This window comes from Eptatretus burgeri, chromosome 9 (assembly GCF_056783735.1).
Source record: "Eptatretus burgeri isolate ZD-2024b chromosome 9, Ebu_testis_v1, whole genome shotgun sequence".
Taxonomy (NCBI): Eukaryota; Metazoa; Chordata; class Myxini; order Myxiniformes; family Myxinidae; genus Eptatretus; species Eptatretus burgeri.
The window spans coordinates 28,119,478-28,141,793 of NC_140969.1; the positions used below are offsets into that span (position 1 = coordinate 28,119,478).

Here is a 22,316-nt window from a genome sequence, read left to right on the forward strand (position 1 = left end):
GGGTCAGAGTAAAGTGAGTCAGCTGGGTTAGTCAAATTGAAAAATGGAGGTCGTTTTGTTGTTGATGGGAAAGTAGGCTCGAGACCCATTTGGAGGGGTGCAGGAGCCCTGTTGACGGGCTTGGGAGCGTGGCTGCGAAAGGTGAGTATCGCTGAGTGGGTACCCCGGGCACCAGGCTAGTCGGCCGCGGTAGGCCATGGGCCCATGGGGGGCCGGGATAGAGTAGTGGGCACGGGTGCGCCTGCTTGGTGCGGGGGCCCGGGGCGCCATTAGCCGCGTGGGCAGTGTTGTGGGCACGGGTGACCCTCGGAAAGGGGCCCGGGAGGCCGGCCTGCCACGTGTGCGTTTCAGGGGAGGTGCCATGGGGGGCACTCCCCGGTGTTAGGGAGCTGGTAGGCTCGGAGGCAGTGTAGTGCCCGGGGGTGCCATAGCGGGAGATTCGGCAGAGGGTCGTGCCTGCCAAAGGGAGCCACGTGTCCCAGCCAGGAGACCGTGTGAGGGCACGGAGAGAAAATTGGGGGGTGAGGCCCGAAATTGTGAGGACACCAACACAGGCGACGGGAATCTGGGTTGTTCGAACCAATAGTTTAAGCGAGAGGCGCTTGTTGAAAGCCCCGGGGTAGTTTAACAGTTAAATGGTTAGGGTAGATAAGGAGATGTACACCTCCGCACCATCCATCCCCTCGCTGTCGTTGTGGGCCGCTGGACCCACTTTGGTTATAGATCGCCGAACTCTGGGGAGGCCATTCTGAGGCTTCGTTGGGCCTCGGCACAGGACGCTGGCTCTCCCTTATTCCCCTCCGGGAAGGGAACGTAGGGGTTGGGAGTAGGCTAGGTGACAGGATAGGTTAGCCGAACAAGGACGATAAAGGGGGTTAGGGGACGATTTATAGTGGGGGAGTAAAAATAAAAACAACAAAAAAATAAGTTGGGGCTAAATTGGGGTTTGACAAATTAAGGGAGTGGGTATGTACAGTGACAGGCAAAGGCGATAGGTTGGGAGGGAGACAGGTAGGTAGGTCCGAGCCCGCCTTCCAAGTGGCCAGCACCACCGCACTCCCTCCACCAACCTCCACTGAACGGCAAAGGCTGGCCAACTTCATCGGCTGGCCGTGTTTTGCTTCAAGGCAGAGGCCGGCCAACTTCATCGGCAGCTGTTGTTTGCTTCAAGGCCTGTGCCGGCCAGTTCATCTGCCGGCTGTGTTTGCCTGCAGCGGCCTTCTTCTGCCGGCTGTGTTTGCCTGCAGCGGCCTTCTTCTGCGGGCTGTGTTTGCCTGCTGCCTTTACCATGCCATGCCCACTGCCCATGTTCACCAGCCCCGTCCAATTTTTGCTTTGCCCCCCCCCCCTGTTCATTTCCATGTGCGCCAGGATCCGCAAGGCAACAGTTTGCAAGCTGCGAGAACTGCCCTGTTGGCAGCTACAACACGGGCCTGCAGTGGCGGCCCGTGCACCGTGTTTTGCGTCCATCCATTCATGCATCCATTCGTTGTGCTCATTGCGTGTGCCACTTGAGCTGGCACGGAGACTGCGTTTGTGCAGCCCATGCACCGTTGTGGTTCACTGCGTTCAGTTCAAAAGGGAAGGCCTTGGACTGCGTGTGAGCAGCCAGCCACGTTCCCTGTCACCTGCATTGTTTTGAGCCAGAGACTGCATGTGGGCAGCCTGGCTCCCTGCTAACTGCTTTTCTTTGCAGAGTTCAATGATCCTGGGCCATGGTTTAGTGTAAAATTTGTAAGTTAAAGTTAAGATGTACTGTAAATATGAGTGCGCCCCCGGCATGTATGTCTTAGCGCCGGCAATTTTATTTAAGTCGTCCGTGTGAGTGAGTTTGTTTAGATAGTTACGCAGCCCTCAGGTTATTTATTTTGGGGACACGAATACCATGAATGTCGCACTCAGGGATCCGGAGGTAAAATGTACTAGGGGAAAACTACACATGATGGCACACGAAAATTTGACGACTCGGGACGAGTCTGTAAAAAGGGAAGGGGGTAGTGTTGTGGTTACCAAATTCGCAAACCACCATTCAGGTCCCTTAGGTGAGGTATCTCGGTAAGTGCATGTGTAGTTAGGCCCAAACCCGTTGTCTAGTGGGAATACATGTCATTTATGCGAGCTGCGACTCTTCAGGATAGCCGTTTTTCTTTTACTATCTTTATTTTGGACCAACCGCCATGATTACCACCACAACCACAACATCAACCACCAACCACAACGCCGCTTCACCACAACCGCCACGACCTTCCCGTCACACCTCGCAACCGTAGCATCGCCACCGTTCTTGCCCCGCTGTGGGTACCGGTGTTGGACTCGTGCAGGGCGCGCGTCGAACAGCGTGTACAAAATCACGGATTTTGTGCTTCAAAAACGGATCAAAAACGACACACGCCCACTTTTTGCCGTCCAATCGGTGAGCGAGGGGCGATTTGGCCCCGCCTCCAGGACGATCGATATATGCAAATTTGTGGATCAAAAAGCCTTCACGCCCACTTTTTCTCGGGCCAATGGGGAGCGAGGTGAAAGGTCAAAGGGAGGGGGTCAAAGGCGAAGCTACGGGGGGATAAAAGGACCGTGTTCGTCAGTCAGAGAGTCGGTCGGAGAGTCCAAAGAGGGGTCGGTCGGAGAGTCGGAGAGTCGAGAGTCGGAGAGTCCAGAGGCGGAGAGTAGGAGAGTCGGAAGCAGAGGGTCAAGACTTCGCGGGCGGTGGAGCTGCTCGTCGTGTGCGTTGGAGTCGGAACGGAGGGGACGAGCTGTGGAAAGGCGGCGACACCAGACGAGGGGGTGCTCGCGTCGTGCAGGGAGCTGCACCCGAGGGAGGTCGACAGCGCGACCTGGCCGAGGTGGAGACGCACACCAGGGATAATAAAGATCCTCTATACCCCGAGCATCAGCAACCCCCTCCTGTTTCCCCCCGCGCTGAGATAGTGCGACCAAGGGGGCCCCTTTCCCACCCCCTGCCAGACACTGCCCGCGGAATTGGGGCGCCATCGCCGCTCCGCGTCTCATCACCAGACGGGTAGGCGCGACCCGGTCTCGGCCTCAGGCCCGCCTCATCCTTGAGGGTATTCTTTTCCTTGGTTTTGGGTATGTGTTGTCGGCGCGGTCTGTGAGGTAGAATTGTATAAGTGTTGCCGTGTGCTCGGTAGTCGGTATTAGCTCTGCATTGTGTTTTCGCTTTTATATTTGCTTTTTATGTAAATGGAATTGTGTTTTTTTCTGTGTGCTTTTGGTGGAATTGTATATGTGTGCTTCCCGTGTGCCGCGAATAAATGTGCTTTGTGTTGAACTGTTTCCCGCTTCGCTTCGTCTTTTCCTCTATTGAATCCCCATCTTGCTTCACGTAAAGGGTTGGTAGTGGGCTGAATACGCCCGATAATTAATCGAACCGTCGAGGTCGACGATAACACCGCTCGGTTATTCTGATAGTACGGAACAGGTCGCTTAAGTGGCCCGTGTCCGAAGTCGACCTGCGGCGAGGTGCGATCGCCCGGTCTACCCTCCGCGTGGGTACTTAGGTAGGTCGAATTTGGCGAGCAACCCTATCCCACGCGGGGGCTGATTGGCTCGATCGCGGTGAGACCGAAAGGTCCACCCGTGACTGGTTCCCGGCGTTAGTCCGAGAGGGTCACGACTGGATTGTCCGTCCGGTGGGCGACGTGCCGCGATTCGAGTTACGTGGCCGTCGCACGCCGGCGGGCGCGAATACCGCAACAATATATATATATATATATATATATATATATATATATATATATATATATATATATATATATATATATATATATATATATATATATATATATATATATATATATAGATATATCGATAGCACTGTGTCCTAAAGCAGTGATATTCACTATTTTTTAGAAGGGGGCTAGTTTTGCCGATAAGGCATCATTGTGAGAGCCGCCACACTGCCTTCCGGACTCCTTAATGGCTGCTATTAGGCCCCGCCCCATGTAGTCTTCTTTGTTGTAGTTAACTGGGCTGAAAGCATAATTGTTTGTATACTCACCGCCATCTATTGATGTAGTGATGTGACTTTTATGCTTTGCGTTGGAACACTCATTTGAAACCATTGGGTCAATTTGATTGCATTTATGATGGGGTGTTTTCACATTTGTGTATTATCGGCTGCATGCCAGGGGCCGCACTTTAGGCCATCAGGGGCTGCCAGTTGCTTGCGGGCCATGCAATAAAGAACAGTTCTTAAGGGTTCATACTGCCATGGAATAATAAATCTTACTGTTGTAACCATTGCATTAAATACCCGTTCCCACATCGTCTTCTTCAATCTGGCAAAGAGGGGATTTTATAACAAGCATCAGAGTGATTAAATGGATACAAATTTTTGGTCAAAGTAAATGGATTAGCTATCCAATGGTACCATTTTCACTTGCGACATATGGCAGGTCTACAAGAGCGGTTGTGTTGTGGTTCTTATTGGGGGTCCATTTTCAAAATGTGCATGCATTGGACAGCTGCCAGACCCCACCCACATTTGTCGCTTGACTCCACCCACCATGTCACCCAGACAAAATAATATGGCCACCATCTTGGTTTCTGGTGGGCCTCTGCTGATTATACACTGGCCGGGTTTGTTGCATCAGATTTCCATTGGCTTTGCTTGGGTCGAGTGTTACTCACAATGAGGGACCTCAAAAATATAATCATACGTCGAATAAAAATTATTGGTAAGGTTTAATCAAGCCGGTCGGTGCGCGCCTCCTTTAGGGCGTTCCTTTGGTAATTTTGTTAAAGATTATCCGATTTCCATCGGATTTGTTACTCACGATGCGGTCCACATGCATATTTTGTTAGCTCTTCCAAATGTGCTTTACTCGTGATTAAACTTTGCCACCACTTTGATGAAAGTCGTCTACTCAATTTACATGTCGTTTTGAAAGTTTTCCCCATCAACTTTTGTGTCCAATTTATTTGTTCTACGTAAATAAATGTACAGTAAACTCGAAGCATGAACGAGAGGTCACCACATCCACCCATAATTTGCCTACACATGGGGGCCATTCAAAAGTTGCATAATGCTCGGGGGGGAGAGGTAAGGAAGGTGTGGCGGGGGGGGGGGGGTTGTATTTCTAAACATTATGGAGCGTTACATAGAGGTTGAGGGTCGGGGTGTTTCCAGTGGTAGTACGTAACGCTATTATCCAATGACTATTGTGTTTACCTCTATCATAGTAAGTTTTTGCATTCACATATTACTAAATAAAAATTGGACTGCATGTCCTGAAGATCACCTGGATCAGGAGCAACAGTCACTTAAACTGCCAGCAGACCCCCTTAGACCCTGATTTGTTTATTCATTTATTTAAATGCCATGAACAAACTTTAGTCCATCACGTGGGTGATGAAGGTTGTGGTCAAGTTTCATTGATATCGTGTGTGTAGATTCAGAGAAGAGAGCAAATACCTATTTTTGAGGGTCAAACACCTGCAAGACACCCCTTGACCCTGATTTTTTTTTTTAATGCCATGGACAAACTTTGGTGCATCAGGGGTGATGAAAAGTTTCATTGATAAAGGTTGTGGTAAAGTTTCATCGAAATTGTGTGTGTAGATTCAGAGATGAGAGCAAATACATATTTTGGAGGGTCAAAAAACCCCCCTGTAGACTCCCTTAATGAGTGCAGATTTTGATGCGACAACATATCTTCGTTTGGAATCAGATATGTGTGGTGTACTGGATAGAAGATGCTTTGCAGGCAGACACGAGCGGGGGAACAGTCGAGCCGGGCTGTGTTGCACAAGCGCGAGCGCGGGCATACTTTGCCCGCGGCTCCCCTTTATTACGTATTCAGCACACGCACAAGCTGGGCGACTACAGCATCACTACAACGCCTCAGGCGGCGCGCACACCTTATATCCCTTGCAGACCCGATGACCACGACGACCCCTCCTCCCATCATCATGCCCCGCCCTGCATGCCCGCAGGCTACACCACACTCCTCCCTCCTAAAACTATGATTATTAAATGATCACCATCATAATAAGCATAAACAGCACGAAGGACTACGGTATAATAGTAGACAAGGCACAAAAAATGAAAACAGCGAAGTATAACAGCACATCACATCATATAATGCGTGAAAGCGAGCTAATGGAGCTGCCACGGCCAGGTTCCGAAGACGGAGGTGCACACAGCACCTCCCAAACTCTGGCCGCGTTACCGATATGAAGCAGCAAGGCGAAAAGCACAGCAGCCCTACACAGCGGAAACGCCCCCAGGCGGCTCATGCTGACATGGCCCTCGGCGAGGCCGCGGCGATCTCCCGAGCAAACCTCCCCCGGCACCATCAAACGCCTCCGGCCCACTTCCCCCAGGCAGACCTGACGCAGATAAACATTCCGAGGCCGGAAGCCCGCTGTCTGGAAGCCGTGGCGCCAGCGCCAGCCTCGATTGACCTTGGATGGGGGCGCTGAACAGCGCCGCTGGCTGGACGCACCCAATGCTCCATAACAACCCACGCACCACAATCAGTTGAGATGCCAACGCCCGTCTAAACGGCCTTGAGCGAACACAGAGAGCTGCGCCCGCAACCAGAGGTGGGGGTAACGCCGACCAGCGCACCAGTCCTGGCTCCGAGTCGATCTCCGAGACCCACACGGCAGTTAGACGGTAGCAATTCCATTTAAACCACACTTCAACCATAGGCTCGTTATAAATCACTACGAACATCATTTGAACCATTGCAAACTCATTTTTCCGTACAGCGCGTTCTTTCGACCAAATCCCCGCACATGACAAAGCAACTGCCCGCGGCCCGGGGCAATGGAAGGCCAACCCAACCTTTTTATTCGCCACCACCGCTCCCAAAGCCACCACATCACATTGATCATAATACAAATCCCATCGATTGATCTCCACCAAACCCACTCTCACACGGGAACTGCTGGCATTTATTTCAACAACGTTAAACTGCATCACTAGAGCAAGGAAAAACAAATATGCAATGAACAGCAACCCACATCACGAGTCCGTCTCTTGGTTGTCGACTCGATGTTGTGACTCGCGACTTCCTTTAACGCCACGGGCTCACCGCAACCTGTTGAAGCTGCCCGAACAACACCGGCGCGCATTGCCTCACGAACGCTGCCAAAGCGCGGGAACTCATCGCGAGAGCTGATACGGCTCTCGCCGCTCCCGAACCGTACATCACCGCCGCAGGCAGCAACGAACGGCCGCTCCCGTTGCATCGACGCGGCTCCCGCCGCCAGAACCTCGCCCTCGGTACTCGACGAAGGCATCGAAGAGAGCACCGGCACACCTGGAGGTACGAACCGGAGATCCAGCCCGAGGTGCGCCAGCCAGTCCCGACCCTAAAGGGCGGGCCCCTCCCCTCGCACCACGAACACCGAGAGCCGGGCGCGTCGACCTCGGTAGCGCACTGAGACGTCGGCCCTCGCAAGCGGTGCAATCGCTTCACCGGTGTACGTGTACAGCGACAAGGCCGTCTTGACCAGGCGAACACCGCGAAGACCACGAGCCGCCTGCTCACCCATGACCGACACCGCAGCCCCGGTGTCCACGCAAAACACGGTCGGCTCGCCATTCACTTCGACCTCCACCGTGAACGGCGTCGTCATCTCCGAACCAACGGAAAACAGACTCAACCATGGTTGCATCTCCTGCTCCGGCCCGCCGGCATCGCCATGCCCCGGCTGCAGGCCGATCTCCAGGTCACTGGGGTCCTCCCGCACCTCGTCATCCAAGACCCCAACGGAGGCCCCCGCCATCCGACACACACGCTTCAAATGTCCCACCTTGTGACAATGCAAACACACGGTGTTCTTATACGGGCACATTCGTCGCAGGTGCGGACCCCCACACCCCCAGCACCCCTGGAAATCCACTTCGCTCCCGGTGCGACCGTGCTGCGGTGCGCGCCCTCGTCCCGCACCGCCAGACGCGCGTGCGACCTGCGGCACTTGAGTCATCGCGCAGACTCCGGGCTGCGCGACCTGCGGCACCTGCGCGGTCACCGCGTGGACCTCGGGATCAGCCGACATGCCCCAGCTGGAGCTACTCATTACGTCCTGGCCAGCGATGGTGCGGACATCCGTGAGTGTCTGCTCGACAGACGAAGCAGTCCCGACCGCCGAGTCGAATGTGATGTCGGTCAACCACAGGATGGCTGCTACCATCTTTGCGTCTCGCAGACCAGAAATAAAACGATCTCTGAGCCGTGCCGGACGCTCCTCTGTCGTGAACTTGCAAGGCACAGCCGAATGCTTCACCCGTGCTACGAAGTCTGCCTTGTCTACACCACAATATGAAGTACACAAGTCTACACCACAATCCAGTACACCACAATATGAAGCTTGTGGCCAAGTTTCATCAAAATCGTGTGTTTGGTTCAAGCAATAATGACTGAAGTGTTTACTGACTGGCTGACTCGGTGGCTGACTCACTCATTGACACTGACTGACTCACCTACGGGCATTGCTCGATCGCATAAGCTCACCTGACTAAAGTTTAGGTGAACTAAAAACGACGTCATATAAATGGGGGAAAATTGTAGCGTATGTTACTGTATTGCATTTATGTCGCAAGTTGTGACCACAATGCAGTGATTCGTGTTAATATACTACAACAGCAGAAAACTATGTTGAAGCTCAAGGTCCTACTTTTTCTTCCTCAATACTGGAAACATGGGCTTTTATAGCAGGCACCATTATGATTAAAAAGACACAAAATTTTGTTCGAAGTAAATTGATTATCTTTCCAACCAAGTAAATCGATTACTAGGGTTCTCACGGAACCATTTTTATCCCCCGCCGCGTGGCGGAAGGGTGATATTGTTGTCACCCGGGTCGTCCGTCCGGCTGGCTGGCTGGGCGTCAACAGTTATAGCTGTGAGTGCGATAACTCATAAACTGTTTGCCATATCGATTTGAAATTTGGGTCACACATTGTACCATCCGAAAAGGAAAACCCCGATTGATTTTGGGTGTGGCCGGATCCAAGATGGCCGACTGGGGTGGCCATCTTGAAAAAAATGTTTTTTGTCATAAATGGAAAAACGCTTATCTGATTTCAATTATTTTTCAATGGTGGTTGATTTTGGGCGTGGCTGGATCCAAGATGGCCGACTGAGGTGGCCATCTTGAAAATTTTTTTTTTGTAATTAATGGAAATCCGCTTATCTGATTTCAATTATTTTTCAATGGCGGGGGATTCCCCATCTCTGATGGTATATTTATTATTCTACAACAGCAGGAACCACAACATGAAAGCTCGATGTCCCACTTCTTCTTCCTCACTCCTGAAAAAAAGGCTTTTAAAATGGCATCTTTACGATTAAAGAAAACTCAATTTTTTTCCAAGTAAATCTATTATTAGCTTTCCATCTAATTAAATCGATTATTGGCTTTCCAACGATACTATTTTAGCTCACCTGCAACGTAGTTCCAGGTAGCTTATGGGATGGTGCGTCAGTCTGTCCGTCCATCCGTAAATACTTGCAACTTCTCCGAAACTTCAACATGATTTAGATGAAACTTGACCACAGCCTTCATCACCCATGATGTTCCAAATGTTGTTCACGACATAAAAAAATCAGGATCTAAGGGAGTTTTTTGAGGGGGTTGCCCCTCAAAATACGTATTTGCTTTCTTCTCTGAAACAGCACACACAATTTTGATGAAACTTGACCACAACCTTCATCACCTATGACATACCAAAGTTTGTTCACTGCATTAAAAAACATAGGTGTTTATTTTCTTCTCCATAAAATATTTTGTGGGTCATCCATACCTACCAGTGGTTCCCTGTTTTTTTTTTTTTTTTTAAATCCAGCTGCTACCAGGTATTGTCCAAGGGTATTGCCCCTATTTTATAATTACTCTGACAGCAGGAAACTTAAAAATGAAGTGAAAGATACATATGCAGTCAGATGCATCTCCCTTTTGTAATATAATATTGTTTAATGTCAGCTGTAGTTGTTAATAATCTATACTCGAAGAGGTTTGTGTGTGTGTGTGTGTGTGTGTGTGTGTGTGTGTGTGTGTGTGTGTGTGTGTGTGTGTGTGTGTGTGTGTGTGTGTGTGTGTGTGTGTTGCCATTTTTCTCAGAAATGGCTGAACAGATCTTTGTCAAACTTTCAAAGGTTCACCAGTGAGTGCTGGGGTGTGTTTTAGGCAAAAAAAAAAGCTTTTGGAAATGTTGAAAAAACAAATTGGATTTTTTTTTTCATTGCTTCTTCGTCCCAGCCCCCATTCCTTCGTGGTTGGCGGGAAGTGTTTTAGGCCCCCACAAAAAAATTGAAAAAATTTTGATTTATTCAAAATGCCAACAGGATGAGAACAGCACCGGGCAATGTCGGGTACCCCTGCTAGTTTCTGAGTTCTTTTTTAAATATGTAAGTTGCCTTGAGTTACTTTTTGATGAATTTTGCTGCATTTTTATTTTCATTGACGTTCTTGGAATTTCTGTTGCAATCTCGATTTTTGAAGTTTTTATCCATGCTTTTAGTTTATCAGAGGTTTACAGGTATACTGTATTGTGTTGGAAACTATAAGCTGAATAATTTACAAGTTTTCATGTCTACCTGCACTTGGTTCTGCGATCCCTCAAAACCGCTGTGCTTTTGCAATCTCAGAAACTGCCTTACCGTATGGAGTCTCTGTCCGCTGAATACATCAACTCATGGATTGGTATAAGGTGCGTACATGTTGCTGGTTTGCATGGGGATGCACATCACTGATATCCTTTGTACACATTCCTTAACTTGTTCATCATCATCTGTAGGTTGAGTTCAATGTCTTTTTTTTTTCCTGAAAATATATCTACAAAATCTGATTATGGAAGAACTGTGTTAGGCCAAACAAAAAAAGGAGTTTGTTTCCGGTTTCCTACCGACCCATTGCTTTTATATGCGACCCTACGATTTTTGTTGACAATTTGGACTTGGGCGCGTTTGACTCAGGCGCCTCCATTTTGAATCCCGCGTGTTACATCAGTGAGTTTCCAAATGGCGGCGCCCGAGTCAAACGCGCACAAGGACTGCTTTGTGGATCGGTCTTTTCACGTTAAGTTTCACCTATTGTGGTGATTTGGTGGTGGGTGGTGTGGTGGTAGTGGTGGTGGTACTGGTGGTGCAATAGACTTGCAAAAATGCACTAGACTTGCTGTTAAACTTTTAATATATGTTGTTCTTGTTTCGGCTGCTCCCGTTAGGGGTCGCCACAGCAGATCATCCGTTATGATCCGCATAATGATTTGGCACAGATTTTACGCTGGATGCCCTTCCTGACGCAACCCTGGTCGCCTCTTACGACACAGGGAATAAGGATTGGGTTTCACCATGATTCCGGGCTGCCCTACACCCTCTCGTAGCGCGGCACAGCGCAGAGCACCCGTCCTCAAGCGATCATCCAACCCAAGCCTCCGAGTAGCCGGATTACAGGCGCACGCCACTACGCCCGGTTAAACTTTTAATATATACACAGTATAATGAGTGTATATATATATATATATATATATATATATATATATATATATATATATATATATATATATATATATATATTAATAAACAATGCATATTTTCAGCATGCACGCACTGTAAAATATGTAGAGAAATTTAAGACAGAATAAAGTGCATTTTAGCAAGTCGAGTGCACCACCACCACCACTACCACACCACCACAACCACCACCACACTACCACCACACTACCACTACCAGCACCACTACCACCCCCATCACCACCACCCCACTACCACCACCACTACTACCAAGGAAAATAAACATTTTTAATCGAGTTATATGAATGTATTCATGGCAAAAAAATAGTCAAAAAAAAAATATATTCCCTACATACCTACCCAATTTTTTTTGGCCATGCAATAGGAAACAAATATCTTTTTTTTGGCCTTAGAAAAATTACAGTTTAATCAATTTGGTTTTCTTTATCGTTTACATGAGAGCACAAACCTGACAAGTTTATCATTCAATTACTATTCTTCCCATGTTTTTTTTTATTTTGCAGTCACTCCTCATTGCGCCCATCCTACCCCATCACCTTCAAATTTGTAGGATAAATCCTGTTGCTCACACAAGAAAATGAACCGCATTGTTTCAGTTGGAGCTGTCCCCGTGAGATTGGTGTATATTGCTAATTGGCCAACTTTATGTGGTCTGTATGGCTCACATTGATATTGCCTCATGCTCGAGACCTTCTTTGGAATAACAGGGCTTCCTGGCCCACTTCAGACAATGATGTTATGTTTATGGTCAATAAGTATTGAACGACCACATGTAAACCTTTAGGCATCTACTCTTCTTCTGATTGAGGAATTGCTCTTCCTCTCAGGCCAATAAGCTGACGTTTCTCGCTCTTTCAGTGTTTCTCAGCATAGTGTGTGTGTGTGTGTGTGTGTGTGTGTGTGTGTGTGTGTGTGTGTGTGTGTGTGTGTGTGTGTGTGTGTGTGTGTGTGTGTGTGTGTGTGTGTGTGTGTGTGTGTGTGTGTGTGTGTGTGTGTGTTTATATTTGTTATAAATATATATATATATATATATAGCCTGGTGTGTTGGCGCAGTGGTTAGGGCAGCGGCTTGGGATCCAAAAGGTCCCGAATTCAAGCCCCGTTGAGCCACTGAATTAATACACCAGGGGGTTGACTCAGCCTGTCATCCTTCCGAGGTCGGCGAAATGAGTACCAGTGTACTGGGCCGGTGTATACCCCTGTTAAAATAAGTGTACCATATCCCTGTGTTGTAAGAGGCGACCAGGGTTGTGTCAGGAAGGGCATCCGGCGTAAAACATGTGCCAAATCACTATGCGGATCATACGGATGATCCGCTGTGGCGACCCCGAACGGGAGCAGCCGAAAGAAGAAGAGATAATATATATATATATATATATATATATATATATATATATATATATATATATATATATATATACATACAGGGGGCTGCAAAAGTAGGTATACAGTAATGAAAAACAAAGCGTGTGCACAAAACAAAGAAAAAAACAAAAGATGTATTTTAGAAAAAATTACGAAAATAAAAATATTAAAAATGGTAATAATTATTTTAATGAATTAAATGAATCCAAGCACCACTATTGTAATACTGGTATAATCCTTACTGTATACCTACTTTTGCAGCCCCATATATATATATATATATATATATGTATATGTATATATATATATATATATATATATATATATATGTATATATGTATATATATATATATATATATATATATATATATATATATATATATATATATATATATATGTATATAGTTACAGCCACTGGTACTGAGTGTATTATGAAGGTGTTAATCCTCGTTTCTCCTTGGAGGAGCCGGACCTGGGGCCACCGCTCACAATTAACTTTGTGGTACGGTGGGTTACTTTACAACCACAAATGCCAATCTGTTAATCGCAAGTTCCAGTGTCCACCGTCTAATTTACCGTTTAACTAGAAGTCACGTGGCCTACTGACCAGGGAACGTGCCCTCTGCGATGCACCAATCTTATCTTGATTAGATCTTAAGTAATGCACCTAAGACACCATGTTCGGGGGGCTGGACGAATGCCAGAAAGTATCCGTTTTCTGGAACAACCGAGCGAAAACATGAAACGCTCACAAAACATCAATGGGAAATTATTACCTCTTTGTTCAGCCTGATTCGAATAAGAGCCAATTGGCGTCCATAGAGCTGCTGAATGGGGTGTCAAACATCAATGGAAAAAGGTGGGTGCCTGAGGTAAATGATCTGAGACCACAGCCATGTTTGACTGTCAGAATGAACTGTTCAGGAAAAGCTTGCGGTGTGTTTAATGACTCAAATGTCCTGTAAGTCGAATGTGAAAATGATAACCAAATTAATGTGTAAATAAATTGTGTATTTCCAAGCCAATGTGTCTTGATTGAAAGGGAATAGACGAGTATCTGTTGGGCGAATAGCTATTTTATTGCGTGCACGAACGGTGAATATCGCTCATGCACAAAATGGAAACTGACGTTAAATCATGCTTCATGAACGTGTCATAAAGAGGAAAAGGTTATCCCATAAGAAAGGAAGGGAACCTGTTCTCTACCCTTCTCCAACGCATCAAAGAGTTAGAATCCCACCAGACAAAGGGATGGGTCTATTCTCAACATGCATTTTTGGAAATAACTGTCAAAGGACCAGGATGTGTATATTACTCGGATTCTGAAATCCACAACAATACATGTGTCTGTACATTTCATATAATGTATGTATATATGTGCATATACATATGTATGTAAATATGTATAATAGTACTGCTAACCACTGTGGGAAAGAAGGTGAAGCAATGTGTCGTTCGTGAGTCCTTCTTCAAAGCAAGAGGCCACTTTGTGAAGAAAATTTGCCCTTTTATCCACCAACTCATACCGACTCTCATCCTTAAAAAGACTTGTTTTTCATTACATGTACAATCCAGGATCAAATCTCACATACCGTATGTGTTTCTTCATTGTTTACTTCTCCCCGTAATAATTCATGCAGTTATAAGGACTCGTCCTTTTCTTGGAATTTTGGCCTTAGATCCAGACCTTTCTTGGAATCAGGGCTCCTTCAGTCTTTGATTCGTGGGAAACAACGATAATACTCAGTCATTTGAACATGGGATTAATAGCATTATGAGCTATAGGTTCAGATGCGAACGCCAAATAGGCCAACACAGTTTAATACAAATGCAGAACCACATTTATACACCAGCGTTTACTTTGGCGCTCACTCGTGCAAACCCCCTCCTTAAATACGTCAAAATTTGGTGCAACATGTTATCAATTTTTCTTTTCTTATTCCTTTTCTGTCTGCCTTGTTCTCAGAGAGAGCCCGGATTCCATTAGCAAGCTTCTCACCCGCATGTGCCTGCGTTCTGAGGTGATTGACAACTCTGATGATCTCCAAGTGGAGGTTCCACCTTCGCGTGCTGACATCCTGCATGCCTGCGATATTATGGAAGATGCTGCGGTGGCCTACGGCTTTAACAATATTCCACGTTCTACGCCAAACACCTTCACCATTGCTGAGCAGGTATTCAAAACTCATCAAAGGCACAAATCGGTTGATTGATTACCAAGAAATTTTAATCCTTATTAGTCCTGCTTGCTTGGCCTACCTTTGAAGGCTTCTAAGACGAATACCCTTTGTTTATTGGTTGATTTAATAAGCATTCACGTTGACGTGAAAACCTTCATATACCTAATTGGAAAACCACAAATAAACTTTATATAAATCTTGTTAATTTTTACACCCATATTATTCATGGAATAATGTTCAAGTATGTTGTCAAATTATTGGTCCCCTGCCGGTTTCACCATCTGATTTATATGAAGCTCTCCATCTGTCTATCCACCCCACCTGTGGTTTTTCAGCTTCCCCCCCCCACCATACCCTTCAACATATTCAACTGAAACTTGGTACATGACATTTTAATGATAAATTACAGAACAAGTTTGAGTTTCAGGGCGTTATATCAATTTTCACAGAGTTATGCACTTTTTATACTTAGAAAATATCAAATGTTATACATAGGTCAGTGGTCGGCTGCCCCGAGTCCACCCGCACTGCTTTTCACCCATTTGCTGGACAGCTAGTCTGACCACCCCAATAAAATCATGCGCCACCATTGCATGAAGCAGCACAGGTTGGCAGGCCTCAGGTCTTCGGCCTGGATGATAGTCCATGGCCCAGTGCAATTGGAATGATTCCAGGTCTATAACCACGATGTATTTACACGTACATGCACATAATCCATACACGTGGTTTTGCTTCATGTATGTACATCAGGTTGTTTTTCATATGAAATAGGAAAAGCCTAGAAACAAAAGAAATACGGTGGGTTGGAGAATTTCTTCTTCCTTTTGATTCTGGTTTTAGCTCGAGTGTGCGTTAAAACAAAACTAATTTTTATCTCCAGTTTGTTATCCTAGTTGTCTTCATTGGTTTCTCGTTTACCAAAGATATCGTTAAATGAAAACTGTTTTTCTTTTATTTTTCCAAATAGACCCAAACACGGTGGGTTATAGGGCTTCTTTGTCGTCATTTCCTCTGTCACCGAAGGTGAAGAAGGTTGTTCTCACCTCTTTCTGTCTGTTTGTTTGTGTGCAGGATATCTTAACAAAGTTGTGGACGGATCCAGATAAAATTTTGTGGACAGGTTCGGTGTGTGACAAGGACAAACTGATCCTATTTTTGGAAAGATCCGATTCCGGATCTGGATTCGAGAATTTTTTAAGTGATTCTTCACCATTGAGAGATAGGTCTAAAATAATATATAGCAAGGTATCTCAAAAAGTTGTTTACGGATTCGGCTGAAACCTGGTGGACAGGTTGAGTGTATGGCAAGGACGAATTGATTCGATTTTGGTGAAGATCCGAGTCCGGATCTGGATACGAGAATTATCTAATTTCAAAAGTGATTCTTCACCATTGAGAGATGGGGCCAAAAAAGATATATAGGACGATATTTCAAAAATGTAATGGGCCTGATATGTTCTCATGAATCATGCAATCAGGTGGTGGAGGTATGTGCTCTACCGAGTCCCCTTCTCGCTTTGGTTCTGGTTTTGGCTCAAGCGTGCGTGAAACGCAAAAATATTTTTTTTATCTCCCGAACATTCATTGGGACCTGTAGGGGACATGTATTGCAAAGCAATTCTCGCTCTTGATATTCATGTTTTTCAAATGAATGACTTTATTGAGCATTACTCTTTTGAGAGATGAAATGTCTGGTTTTTTTTTTTTTTAAGAACTTGTACAACCGGTTATTTCACCAGCGTTATGCATTTTATCTTCCAAATGATTCTCATGTTGTCAAGGATAACAGACGTATTTCTCTTCTGCCTGCAGTATCCTCTGAATAAGCTTACGGATCTACTTCGTAGTGACATCGCAGCTGCCAGCTATACTGAGGTGCTCACCTTTGCATTGGTAAGCACCAGTTTTTATGCTGACTTCTCTCCAACTTTCCCCCAATCACCATCTTCCTTTATTCCTTGAGTTTTCCCTTCCTCATCTTATTCTCACTTCACGCCTCACCTATTAATATAGGTTGCCATTATTGAAGCAATCAGGGATATGTCTTACATTTCTGACTTTGTTACTCACCATCTTTTGTCTCTTTACCTCCTTCCTCCCACCCCCACACCACCAATTCTTCCGCAAACATGATTTTGTACTCAGTGCTCCCGTGAAGATATTGCTGAACGGTTGTTGTGCCCAGCGGATCCTCGTACTGTGCACATAGCTAACCCTAAAACTGCAGACTTCCAGGTGAAAATACAAACATGAGCACATCATTGCCCCATCCCGACAAGCGAGATAATGTCTGGTTTAAAAATTTCAATGGCGATTAATTCTCAATACATTTTCTCAATGCCTTATAGTTAATTACAGTAATACCTGACTTACCGCTCAGGAATCGTTCCTGGAGATGAGCATGCTCAACGAAAATTCACTTAAAGGGGTCATCATACCATTGTTTAGATGGAAATACATTCCCAACAGCATTATTTCTTACAAATGAGTGTGTATGAGGGCTTCATTGGGGTATCGGTAATTTAGTGCTAATAATACTACAGATGGTAAACATATTACTTTATAAATATAAAAAGCAATTTTTATGCCTCCACCAACAAGGCATTATGGTTTTGGGTTTTGTCCGTGTGTGCGTGCATCTGTCTGTCCGTCCATTATGGGTTTTCATTACTGCAATAACTGAAGAATGGCTGAAGGGATCGAAGTCAAACTTTGTACAAGTATGTGGAATGATGCAAAGATGAACTGATTATATTATGGAGTCAAGAGGTCAAAGGTTAAATGTCTTCGGTCCCATTTGGTAAGAATTCTGTTCCTGCACCAACTTGTGAACCAGTGATGTGATTTTAACCAAACTTGGTACAAGTATATATTATGATGCAAAGAGGAACTGATTCGATTTTGGTGGCAGAGGTCAGAGGTCATGTCAGGGAAAAATGTGACACTTGAGAACAGCTGAAGGAACTTAAATTGAACTTGCTACAAGTATTATAATGATGTAATAATGTGGGTGGAGGCATATCAGTCCACGCCATGCCATTGAAGAGTGCCATTCTAGTTTATTATAACATCATCATGAAGTATAAACAGAAACATAAAATACATACAAAATGCAATAAAAATAATAATTGCCAGCACTCCACCTTTGCTCCTACTGCGCCGACATGGAAGCAATGTGGGAGGAGGCTCCTCTAACTGTAAAATGAAGGTGGTGTAAAAACTGCTGATTGGCTCAGGTCAGGTCAAGTATGGGAGCATGAGCTGGAGCAGCGCGTCTCTGCGTCGACTTTCCGCTGATACTCCAAGGGCCTCCGTCTGGCCATCCCCCAGGCAGATGCCTGGTCCATTCCCATCTCCTTGAGAAACTGATCAACATGCTGCAACCACAGGGCACGTGGTTGGCCCATTGGCCTCCTCCACTCATGAGGCTCCATCACAGAGAGAATCTGGTGAGCAGGATCAGCGTCAGGAATGCGAGCCACATGTCCATGCAGCCGCAGCTGACTCTCATGGATGATGCAGGTAACAAATCTCATTTGAGTCTCTCTCAACAATTGCTCGTTGGACACAAAGTCCGACCAGCGATAATCAAGGATTCTCTGAAGAGACCTGGTACCAAAGGAATTAAGTCACCATCTCAGATCCATGCTCAGAGTCCAAGTCTCACATTCTTAGAGCAAGACTGGAAGCACAAAGGACCTGAAGACTCAGACTTTCGTCGTCCTGCACAGGGACCGACACTGCCAAACCCCATGATCCAGTGAATCCATGACTCCGAGGCCCAATGCAGACACCTGTTGACCTTCGGCTCGCATCCAGCAAAGACTTGAATATCACTGCCAAGGAAAGTGAATCTTTCTGTGACCTCAACATCCTCTCCACAAACGGGTACAGACATGATATCAGCATCCACGATGTTGCTGAAAGCAGAGATCTTACTTTTGACCCAGGAAACCCGTAATCCCAGCAGCTCTGACCCATCATTCAGCGCATTGAGGGCCCACAAAAAGATATGCAGAGCCTCCACAAAGATGACTGCATCATCTGCTAAATCAAGGTCAGAGATCTTGACATTCTCAAACGATGGACCACAGCTTCATCTCTCAGACATCCCCCCCAATAATCAAGTCCATGCAAGCACTGAAAGGTGTGGGGGCCAGTACACACCCCTGACAAACTCCAGTAACAACTGGAATTAATTCAGAGATGGTATCACCACATCTCACAGCACTCTCAGTACCAGAGTATAGTCAGACATCAGATTGATCAGTTTTGGTGACACCCCACAAAGACCAAGAATCCTCCAGAGGGCATCCCAATTCACTGAATCAAACATTTTGCAGAGATCAAGATAGGCTGCAAGCAGTCTCTGCCGAAATTCTCCTTTGCATTGGGTAAGGACCTGAAGGGTGAAGATACGGTCAATCGTTGACCTCTTTGGTGTTAAGCTTGACTGCTCTGGGTGCTGGTGCTCAAGCAGATGGTGGCAAACCCCATCAAGAATTATGCGAGCAAATACTTGCCTGGCATTGAGAACAGTGTCACCCCTTGGTAGTTGTTGCAGTCCTTGTGATCACCCTCCCTTTCCAGAGAAGGACAACAAGGCCCCTCTTCCAGTCAGTTGGGAGGATGCCTGTGTTCCAGACAGAGCACAGAACTGCATGCAACGACATGAGTACAGCATTTCCACCAGCCTTGAGAATTTCAGCATGGATGCCACAGATCCCAGGAGCTTCACCCCCATTTCAACCGGTTCACCGCAGCCTGTGTTTCCACAAATGAAGGTGGATCACAGTTGAGTGGAGGGTCAGCAATAGCGATTGTATCACCCCTGACATCCAACTCAACAACTGGTGGATCAGCCTGGTACAGCCGCTCAAAGTAAGCGGCCCAATGGGCCTTCACTTCTGTCAAGAGCCCAACACCCTCTGCTGTAACTGCAGTACACCAAGGGACGGGCTTGGAGGAACGCAATGTGCAAATTCTCCTGTAAGCAGGACAAGGATCACCTTACCACAGGTGATGCTCTATCCCTTCTCAGATTCTTCGCACATAGGCCTCCTTGTCCACCCTTAGCGCACGTACAATTTTATGCCTCAACACCCTGAACAGTTTAGCTCTGCCATTAAGCCTAGTGCTGCGACTTTTGTCAATGGTATCCAGTGTCCCTTGAGAGACAAAATTCTTCTTCGCCCTCCGGTGAGTTCCAAGACGCCCACCGGCAACATAAAGGATGGTGGTCTTGAAGGCACTCCACAACTCTAAAGGCTTCCCAAAGCACCAAGACACCCCCCCCTCAAATCCTCACTCAGCCTGTTCGCAAACTCCTCAGCTACCCTTTCATCCCTGAGTTTGCCAACAACCAGCTTTGGCTGTGTTGGTACCATTCTTCCGGATTTAGGCTGCAACTTCAGAGTTGCTACCACAAGCCTGTGGCCGGTGTTGGGGAACTCAGCATGCCGGTGGACCCTGCATTTCTGGGTCATCCTCCAGTGACCATCAAGGAGCACATGGTCAATCTCCTTTGCCACACCACCAGCGTTGGAATACCAAGTCCAGTGATGAGCCTGTCGGCACTGAAACCATGAAACAACTGCCCTCAGTCCATGACTCTTGCAAAGTCAAGGAAATTGGTTCTATTCTGGTTCACAGTTTCAGACCCATGTGGACCAACACATGTCTCATAACCATTCCTATCAGTTCCAGTCGACGCATTGAAATCCATCACGACTAGAAGAGTATCTCGTCTGGGGCACTGATCAACCACAGACTCGAGCCTGGCATAAAATGCGTCCTTCACGGTGAGATCACTCGCCTCAGTCGGAGCATAAACAGAGACCAGGGAACGACACCCAAGGAGTGACGAATCCTTAGTCTCATAATACGTTCATTGACGGGTGTTACCTCAATTATCATTGGAGTCAGCTTGTTGGATGCAGCTGTAGCAACTCCTTGGGCATGGTAACCATCAAAGCGACTAGACCAATAATAGGTGTAACCACCCGTCATGATCTCACCACTATATGGTCTTCAAATCTCAAGGAGTGTTGCAATACCGATGTTCAGATGATAACAGAGACAGGTGATCATCCTCTCTTTGGGATGGGACATTACAGGCGCCCACCCGAAGAGACCGCCTCGGGTTAACCCAAGGAGACCGCCGTCTGGTAGATGATACCTCACCACCACCCCGACACACTTCCGCAATCTGATCTGGGAAGGTTAACCCGTGGTTTTTCTCCTATCATCAATTAAGAGTGGGGGTCCTGAAGGCTTTGCCCCAATACCGTCATCCGGTGAGCTGCCCTGTGAAGGGCCGCTGCATAGGAGGTACTCCCACGGAGTGAATTTTCAATTTTATTTGCGTTTTTCTCGTTTTGCGGAGTGAAGTGTTTTACAGTGGCTAAAATGCAAATGCTGCCACCAACCTCTTTAAAAAAAAAAAGTAACCCAACTGCGGAAGGATGTCTGCAGATACAGTTTGGCACTAAATATGGATGGCCATTGTCTCGCAAGGAGCTCTGCCACCCTTTGACAGGTTTTGTTTTTAATCCTGCTGGGTGTCCATATCCATGCACCCTCTTCACCTCTTCACTTCACCAGGAAGTCGGCGACCTGGAGGGGGAGACTGTTTCGTCACCGACAACCCGACCATGAAACAAGTTAGAAAAGGTTTACATGGTACCTGCAGCAATTCAAAGATCTAATCTGGTCTGACCTGACAATAATTGGCTCAGAGTGCATGCATACAGAAGCCTGGTGTTGGCGTAGTGGTTAGGGTAGCGGGTTGGGATTCAAAAGGTCCTGAGTTCAAGCCCCGTTGGCCGCTTGAATTAATACACACCAGGAGGTTGACTCAGCCTGTCATCCTTCCGAGGTCGGCGAAGTGAGTACCAGTGTACTAGGCCCGGTGTATGCCCCGGTTAGAATAGGTGTACCATATCCCTGTGTCGGAAGAGGTGACCAGGGTTGCGTCAGGAAGGGCATCCGGCGTAAAACCTGTGCCAAATCATTATGCGGATCATAACGGATGATACGCTGTGGCGACCCCTAACGGGAGCAGCCGAAAGAAGAAGAAGAGTGCATGCATACAGTCCAAACAATGGTGGTGGGTGGTGCGTTCACTCGGTAGTGCTGCGTGTTTTTTTGATGTTGTTGATAAACTATTAAAGATTATCTCCAGGGCAGAGAGCTCTGTACCAAATCAGTCTTCCATAGGGCAGCATTAAATGAGGTATTACTGTACATTGAGCTCTTGTTT

General features: G+C 46.6%; 3 protein-coding genes across 5 annotated transcripts in view; 2 read left to right on the plus strand and 1 right to left on the minus strand.

Annotated features, from left to right (window-relative positions):
- Positions 1-22,316, minus strand: part of LDLRAD2 (low density lipoprotein receptor class A domain containing 2) — an 814,009-nt gene that overhangs the window by 276,022 nt on the left and 515,671 nt on the right. The gene's annotated exons all lie outside the window — the stretch shown is intronic.
- FARSB (phenylalanyl-tRNA synthetase subunit beta) overlaps positions 1-22,316 on the plus strand; it is a 65,386-nt gene that overhangs the window by 31,093 nt on the left and 11,977 nt on the right. For both annotated transcript variants that reach the window (XR_015061513.1, XM_085894512.1), the window contains exons 11-14: positions 10,623-10,684; positions 14,842-15,049; positions 16,868-16,948; positions 17,201-17,290. Coding sequence is in view for 1 of the 2 variants with exons in the window: in XM_085894512.1 (XP_085750638.1) it covers positions 10,623-10,684; positions 14,842-15,049; positions 16,868-16,948; positions 17,201-17,290 (441 nt within the window). In the remaining variant the exon portion in view is untranslated. The remainder of the gene's footprint in view (positions 1-10,622; positions 10,685-14,841; positions 15,050-16,867; positions 16,949-17,200; positions 17,291-22,316) is intronic.
- LOC147019788 (uncharacterized) overlaps positions 1-22,316 on the plus strand; it is a 91,413-nt gene that overhangs the window by 2,879 nt on the left and 66,218 nt on the right. The window lies entirely within an intron of this gene.